Here is an 8,919-nt window from a genome sequence, read left to right on the forward strand (position 1 = left end):
ATGGACCTTAATTATGGCTTTATCATCTGGACTCTTATGGTTACATGTGAAGGGGTAAGTTATTTGCCATCTTTTTTCATTGAAAAAGCCAATCTATTTCAAAAGATCACTGTTTCTGTGAAGTTCTTATAGCACTTATGCTTTACAGGTGAAGACAGTTCATCCTGAATGTTCTATAGTATTGCATCTACAAAAGAAAGAAGCTGAATGTCGGCTCAAAATCGGTTTAACACAGTCTTTGTTAAACTTTAATGCTACAGATACAGGTGAGCTTAGTCACAGATAAACACTGATACTTAAAACATTTCATCAAGATGTCAACTCCTGATCCTTTGATTTTATAAATTTGCATTTCAATTGATATCCTCAGGCTATCTCCACCTTAAATAGCTATCACGTCAATTACTACCTGTTTTTATAATTCATAATTCAGTACTGTTATGGCATTTATGCCACCTGAGAGTTAGGCGATAAATAGATACTATATAAATACATATTTTTATTTATACAGTTTGTATATGCAGTACATAATGTGCACATCTGTACATAAGTCTTCTGATCTAGATGTATAGTATATTACTTGCTTTTTTAATGTTTTTTTTATTTTTTATTTAAATGTTCTTTCTATTTTCTTGTGTTATATATGTATGTGGGTAGAGCTCCTGGAAACCACAACAAACACCTTGTGTGTTTGTACACACTTGGTGAATTAAACCAATAATAAATAAAATTTATTCTAATAATTATTCAATGGACTGACTAAGATTAAAGCATTTGACGGATCATTTGTAACCCTGGACCACAAAACCAGTCATAAGTTGCACGGGTATATTTGTAGCAATAGCCAACAATACATTGTATGGGTCAAAAGGTAACACTTTATTTTAGGGTCTTTTAACTTGTTGCATATTAGCATGCATATTACTAGAATATTGGCTGTTTATTAGTACATATTAATGCCTTATTCTGCATGACCATATTCTACATTATTAATCCTACCCAATACCTAAATTTAACAACTACCTTACTAACTATTAATAAGCAGTAAATTAGGATTTTATTGAGGGAAAAGTCGTAGTTAAAGGGTTAGTTCACCCAAAAATGAAAATAATGTCATTTATTACTCACCCTCATGCCGTTCCACACCCTTAAGACCTTCGTTAACCTTCGGAACACAAATTAAGATATTTTTGTTGAAATCCGATAGCTCCTTGAGGCCTCCATAGCCAGCAATGACATTTCCTCTCTCAAGATCCATTAATGTACTAAAAACATATTTAAATCAGTTCATGTGAGTACAGTGGTTCAATATTAATATTATAAAGCGACTAGAATATTTTTGGTGCGCCAAAAAAAACAAAATAATGGCTTGTGTAGTGATGACCGATTTCAAAACACTGCGTTAGGAAGCTTCGGAGCGTTATGAATCAGCGTGTTGAATCAGCGGTTCGGAGCGCCAAAGTCATGTGATTTCAGCAGTTTGGCGGTTTGACACACGATCCGAATCATGATTCGATATGCTGATTCATAACGCTCCGAATCTTCCTGAAGCAGTGTTTTGAAATCGGCCATCACTAAATAAGTCGTTATTTTGTTTTTTTTGGCGCACCAAAGATATTCTCGTCGCTTTATAATATTAATATTGAACCACTGTACTCACATGAACTGATTTAAATATGTTTTTAGTACATTAATGGATCTTGAGAGAGGAAATGTCATTGCTGGCTATGGAGGCCTCACTGAGCCATCGGATTTCAACAAAAATATCTTAATTTGTGTTCCGAAGATCAACGAAGGTCTTGGGGTGTGGAACGACATGAGGATGAGTAATAAATGACATTATTTTCATTTTTGGGTGAACTAACCCTTTAATAGTGAATACATGTTCCCTATGCTAAAATGTTACCGGTCAAGATTATCGATTTTTCTTTTATGCCAAAAAACATTTGGATGATCATGTTCCATGAAGATATTTTGTAAATTTTCTACTGTAAATATATAAAAAATGTATTTTTATGAGTGGATATGCATTGCTAAGGACTTCATTTGGACAACTTTAAAGGTGATTTTCTCGATATTTAGATTTTTTTGCACCCTCAGATCAAGATTTCAAATAGTTGTATCTCAGCCAAATATTGTCCTATAAACCATTCATCAATGGAAAGCTTATTTATTTAGCTTTCATATGATGTATAAATTATGACTGGTTTTGTGGTCCATGGTCACATTTAATTTTCCTCTTTCAATTCCCTTTTCAATACTGAGATTTATAAAAGACTGAAATTCAACCTGCATTGTTAAAGGGATAGTTCACTGAATGAATGAACATTTTAAAAAAGCACCATAAAAGTCCTTTGGATTTGTGCGCTATAAGTTTTCTGAAGCCATACAACAGCTTTGTGTGAAGAACAGACCAAAATTCATGTTGTTAATCACAGGCGGTCTTTGCAATCTTGCTTGCCATAGTCCACTACTTTTCATTGTATTTTTTTATGCAACATCTGTAAAGAACTATAAGATACGTTATTATAAGATAACATAAATCATTTATTAGCATTAACAGTTACAGGAGTTCACAGGAAAACATACTTCTGATGATGAGAATTGGTTTAATGTTATTAAGAAGATAAAATTTATTTGTACCTCTGTGGATGTCTTCAGGTTGTCTGGTTGAGTGGGATGGTGTGAACTGCTGGCCTGCAGTCAGTGTAGGAGAGAGAGTCTCAGTGTCTTGCCCACCTCCTCTCATGAACTCTCATGGTAAAGTTCTCTCATTGGACCCAACACATATCAAAACTTTAACACTATGATGAATGTGGACATGAAGTCCAATGCTGTGACATACAGTAAATGTAAAATAGCCTAAGCCTTTTTTGGTTGACTTCTTCAGAGCTGATCACCCGCACCTGCACTACTGAGGGATGGAGTAGGCTGAGTGTGCCTTATTACAGTGCCTGCTTTCAGGACAACAGCACAGAGCAGGAAGACACTGGACACAGAGTAAAAACCTTAACGAAATCCTATGTGATATTATATGAATGTGACTGAATGCTATGGATTCAGGGCCGGATTTTATTTGACCTATGTCACAACATGGGGTAAATACGGCCCTGTATGGATTATTGTGCTTCTGGATGGGTTCTAGGATCCTGTTCAATGTTGCTGTACTGTGGAAAGTGAAGTGTGTAATTTTTTCACCACCAGTGTCACCAAACATATCTGTTTTCAAACAGGTTCCCTGAACACTCCATTGGCCGCTGGCTTTTTAAAAAAAAAATTGTTTAGGTGTGAGAAATGCCACTTGGTTTGATATTTTATCAAATACAATAGCGTCCATACACAATTAAAGGATTAGTCCACTTTCAAATGAAAATTAGCCCAAGCTTTACTCACCCTCAAGTCATCCTAGGTGTATATGACTTTCTTCTTTCTGATGACACAATCGGAGAAATATTAATAAATATCCTGACGCATCCGAGCTTTATAATGGCAGTGAGCGATACCAATGAGTATGAGCTGAAGAAAGTGCTTCCATCTACATCCATCCATCATAAACATACTCCACACGGCTCCAGGGGGTTAATAAACGTCTTCTGAAGCAAAGCGATGCATTTGTGTTTATCATCTAGTTTCCGCCATACCGCCTTCCGTATTCAACTTACGAAGAAAGTGTAAATTGGCGTCGCGTGAGTTAAGCTTTTTTTGTAAGTTGAATAGGGAGGTGTAGGATGCAGCATAAGCTTTTTGAACTGCGAGAGTTTTACACTTTCTTTGTAAGCTGAATACGGAAGGCGGTCTGGCGGAAGCTGGATATTCCATCCATCATAAACACACTCCGAATGGAGTATGTTTATGATGGATGGATGTGGATGGAAGCACTTTTTAGGATATTTATTAATATATCTCTGATTGTGTTCATCAGAAAGAAGAAAGTCATATACACCTAGGATGGCTTGAGGGTGAGTAAAGCTTGGGATAATTTTCATTTGAAAGTGAACTAACGCTTTAAGTAAACTCAAACTATTGCTTTAAGCAATTGTTACAGAAAGAATTTAAATATTGAAAAAGTTACACACATCACCTTTAAAGAAAAAGTTAACTGATTACATTATATTATTTAAAATGGATACTCCAATATGAATCAAGTGTTATCTAAACTTGATATTTTCCATTTTACTGTGGAAGCGAGAGTACTTTACCATGGTGAAGTTGATATACACTGTTGGGTATGGCGTGTCCATTGGCTCTCTCTGTATTGCGGTCTTCATCTTCTGCATTTTTAGGTAATGCTAACATTAAACGTTCACTTCTTGCTTCAGTGCCTTTACTCATTCACTGTTCTGCTGCATGCTGGAATTCATTTCTGGTGACGTTTTTTGATATTTGCTTCAAGGAATGCTGATATCATGTAATAGTGTTGCATTTTCATTAATCCAACAGAAAGCTTCTGTGTACACGGACCTACATCCACCTCAACCTCTTCTCCACATTCATCCTGAGGGCTTTGGCTGTGTTTGTAAAAGATGCTGTGCTATTCGCCGATGAGACAGTCAATCACTGCACAGTCTCCACTGTACATTACACCCACGCAATGACTGATAAGATCAATGCAAAATAAATGCCATAGCATAAATCAGATAAGCGATCATCTGCCCCTCTATAACTGAATGCTGTATTTCATCTGCCAGGTTTTGTGCAAGGCTGTGGTGACGTTCTTCCAGTACTGTGTGTTATCAAACTTCTACTGGCTGCTTGTTGAGGGACTTTATCTCCAGACACTGCTAGTGTTCACCTTCGCCCACAAAAGAACATTCTTCTGGTGGTATACTCTTATTGGCTGGGGTAAAAACACCATTTTACATTACAGGAAGCAAATTTTACTCACAAACCGCTGATTATATAACTTATTATTCTGATTATTTTCTCTGTCTTACAGGAACTCCATCTGTCACAGTAATCATCTGGACATTCCTCAAGCATAAATATGACAATCATGGGTGAGGATGAGATTATTGTGGAGTGCATTTGGACAATTACTGTACGAGGTGTACAGCAACAAGATCTAGAGCTAACAGTTACATTTATCTATGCGCTTAAGTGTATCACAAACGCCTGTGTTTATTTGTGTTGGTAGGTGCTGGGATGACCTGGACAGTGGCTACTGGTGGATCATCAAAATTCCCATTTTGCTTTCTGTATTTGTAAGTTTATGCAGAATACAAAAAAAACTTTCTCCTATCCCAGTTTAATATTCAGTGAAAACATAGATAGATAAGGTACTTGAAGGTTTATATGCCTTAAAACACAGTGGCTCTGGTTCACTGTAAAAAATGGTAACCTGCAATTGTTATAGTAAAGGTGCACTATGTAACTTTTTTGTTCAGAATTAAAAAATTTAGTCAATACATAATCAATCCTTCTTCCAAAAACGTGTTTTTCTCTTACCCTGATTCACTATGGTAAGCATATTATAAGTGATTATACTTTAGACCTGTAGGATGGTTTTCACAGGAAATGACATGCGTCACTCGCCTGTGCATGCCTCGTCATATCTTTAAATAGAGAAAAGTTGCTCCGGGTACTTTGACGTGTGTATGGTGTGGGCACAGCATAGGTTAGTTGTCACAAAAAATGGTTTTAAAAAATGGCAAACAGTGAAGAGTCTGCTAGCAAAAAGAGAATGTGACAGAGCTTGTAATAAAACAAGAATCAACATTGGCTTGGCTTTTCGGAGACAGTGAGAATAAGGGATTTAAAATGTTGTAAAAGCGACTCAGAGATGGCATTTTTTATTACTCAACTGGTGAGCATAAGGTATTTTATGGAGCAGATAAATTGCCAGAGTTCATTGTAAAACATTATCTATTGCAAAGGGTCATATTCATCCGCAAGGTCACGCAGAGCCGAAGCACAACCAAAACAATGTTTTTCTGCAAAATGCATGCAGTTTTGTTTTTAGCCACTAGACTAGAGGATTATATAGTGAACCTTTAAAAAACCATTTGATTTCTACCTGTTTTATCTATAAAATAAAAAAAAGTTTTCTTGATATAAATGAATGTATTTGGGTTGATTTGAAAATTTTTACTTGAATGAAACCAATTAATTTAAATGTTATAATTTTTTCAGTCTGTTAGCAGATGCAGAAAAATTCTAAGAAACATCATGTTTCTTAGAATCATAATTAATTATAATATTTTTGTACTTTTAAACTTTACAGGTGAACTTTTTAGTGTTTGTTAATATAAGCAGGATGATAGTTGTGAAGACAAAAACCCCAGAATCAAATGGAGGAGACAGGCAGCTATACAGGTGAGATCTATTAGATAGTTAATATACAGTAGATCTCTCATAGAGCACAATATGGGTACGTTTACACAACCACAATGTACAGACGACAACATTGTCAAAACGATCCCCGTTTACACAGATCCACGATAACGACAAAAAACGCTGTATTCTGCTGCCAGGCCAGTAGTTGGCAATGTCACTTTGTAAAGAAAAATTACACGTCTATAAACTGAACACGTAATACACAGGCACATAACGTCACCATTTTCACAAATTTGCATTTTTGTAGTTTACACAGAGACGACAGCGGTATAGTTTTCAAAAATTTGCACTTTGAAACCTGTTTTCAAAAGTTTGTGTTTTTCAGGCAACCAAAATGCCGCTGTTGTGTAAATGAACAGCAAAAACACCTAAAAAGTTTTGGGTTTTAATTAAAAATGGTGTTGTGTAAACGGCCCCTTTTACTGCTATATTTGGGTTTTCGTCAATGTTACAGATACGTCACACTCTTTTATCTACCTTTCACTTTTTTTTTTACATCTAAAATGTGTGTTCACTGTGTTCTGTAGGCGACTGGCTAAGTCAACTCTTCTGCTCATCCCTCTTTTTGGAGTGCATTACATCGTATTTGCTCTGTTTCCAGAGCATGTGGGTCTAGAGGCGAGACTCTTCTTTGAACTCGTGCTAGGTTCCTTCCAGGTACTGTTCAGGCACTTACGGCTTAATGTAATCTACAGTGCAACCCAGGAATGTCAATTACATTTTAGCCAACAATACAAAACAAGAAATTAATATGTTTTTAATGAACAGCCGTCTTTAAGAAATAAGCTGTCAGGATTTGTTGTTATTATCTTTCTCATTTGAGAGGTGAAGAGCCTATGGAGTCTGTTCATAAGTGAAACTGTGCCCTCTACTGTAAATGTACTTGAAATACAAAAGCTACAGCATCTTAATATAGTTTCACATATAGATAAAATGATTTCAATCTTTCAGCAAAATGCAGAAACTTACTAATCAAGTATAAAATCCATAAAGTCTCTATAAAGACATGACTCAAAATACTAATTTTGGCATTTCTTTGAAGGGTTTCTTTGTGGCATTGTTATACTGCTTCTTGAACAGTGAGGTAAGATCTAATATATTTTTAATAGCATATAAATATATTAAGAAACATTTTGTGACTTTTGTGATCAATTAACTACTGGATTTCATAGGTCCAGAATGAAATAAGAAAAGAGATTGAGAAATACAAGTCCCGAACTGACAACAACACTTTCCAAATGGCAACGCAAGACTTTACTGCATGAACTTCAGGACATTTTGTAATGACTGCACTTCAGCTTGCTCTGTCATGTTATGTTATACCACTGTCGTGATAATTGCGTAAATGTTTTCACACATCACATATGATTTGTTTTTCAGTCATGTAAAAGTACACACACATATATACATATATATATATATGCATATACATACTATATGGACCAAAGTATTAGGACACCTGACCATTACACCAACAGGGACTGTTATGTCCAAATAAGTGTTATTGTGGGAATTTTTTGCCCATTCATCCAGTAGAGCATTTGTGAGTCAGGCACTGATGTTGGATGAGAATGTCTGGCTCGCAATCTCCATTCCAGTTCATCCCAAAGGTGTTTGATGGGGTTGAGGTCATCACTCTGTGTGGGCCAGTCAAATTCTTACACACCAAACTCATCCAACTATGTCCTGATGGACCTTGGTTTGTGCACCGGGGTACAGTCATGCTGGAATAAAAAAGGGACTTCCCAAAACTTTTCCTACAAATTTGGAAGCATAGCATTGTCTAAAATGTATTGGTATGCTGAAGCATTAAAATTTCCCTTCACTGGAAGAAACCAAACTTTACAGTTGGCACAATGCAGTCAGGCAGGTAACATAATCCTGGCATCCGCCAAACCCAGAATTGCCCATCAGACTGCCAAACAGTCCAGTGGTGGTGTGTTTTACAGTACACCACTCCATCCGACACTTGGGATTGTACTTGTTGATGTGAGACTTGCATGCAGCTGCTCGGCCAAGGAGACCCATTCCACGAAGTTCCCGCCTCACAGGTTTTGTGCTGATATTAATGTCAGTGGAAGTTTGGAACGCATCAGCTATGAATCAGCAGAGCATTGGCTAGTTTTACGCACCATGTGCCTCAACATTCGGTGACCAAACTCTATGACTTTACGTGGTCCTCCAACTTCGTTTCTGCTGTTCCTAAACGCTTCCACTTTTCAGTAATACCACTTGGAATATCTAGCAGGGATGCAATTTGACTTATTGCAAAGGTGGCATCCTATCACAGTACCACGCTTGAATTCTCTTCAGAATGACTCATTTTTTTCACAAATGACTGAAAATGCAGACTGCATGGCTAGGTGCTAGCTTTTACGATGCAATCACACGGGGTGTCAGCGTCAACGCTTGATGGAGGGCATGTCTGAAGCTTGTGTTGATGCGACCGTTATAGTGATAACAGCCAATCACATTACTTTCCGGTGTTGCATGAATGCAATTGGCTAGCGACTGCTCTAGAGTGTTTGCATAAGGCGATCTGATTGGCTGGCGCCTGAAAAGTTGAGAAATCGTCAACTTCTGCTG

General features: G+C 36.8%; 1 protein-coding gene across 1 annotated transcript; it reads left to right on the forward strand.

Annotated features, from left to right (window-relative positions):
• Positions 1–7,598, forward strand: ghrhr2 (growth hormone releasing hormone receptor 2). The gene is made up of 13 exons (XM_051914625.1): positions 1–54; positions 149–266; positions 2,662–2,760; positions 2,891–3,000; positions 4,186–4,283; positions 4,441–4,573; positions 4,689–4,842; positions 4,937–4,997; positions 5,135–5,201; positions 6,221–6,312; positions 6,861–6,990; positions 7,376–7,417; positions 7,506–7,598. The coding sequence occupies exons 1-13, from the start codon at positions 1–3 to the stop codon at positions 7,596–7,598; spliced, it is 1,251 nt and encodes a 416-aa protein (XP_051770585.1).
• The last annotated feature ends 1,321 nt before the right edge of the window (positions 7,599–8,919 follow it).

This window comes from Ctenopharyngodon idella, chromosome 12 (assembly GCF_019924925.1).
Source record: "Ctenopharyngodon idella isolate HZGC_01 chromosome 12, HZGC01, whole genome shotgun sequence".
NCBI lineage: Eukaryota > Metazoa > Chordata > Actinopteri > Cypriniformes > Xenocyprididae > Ctenopharyngodon > Ctenopharyngodon idella.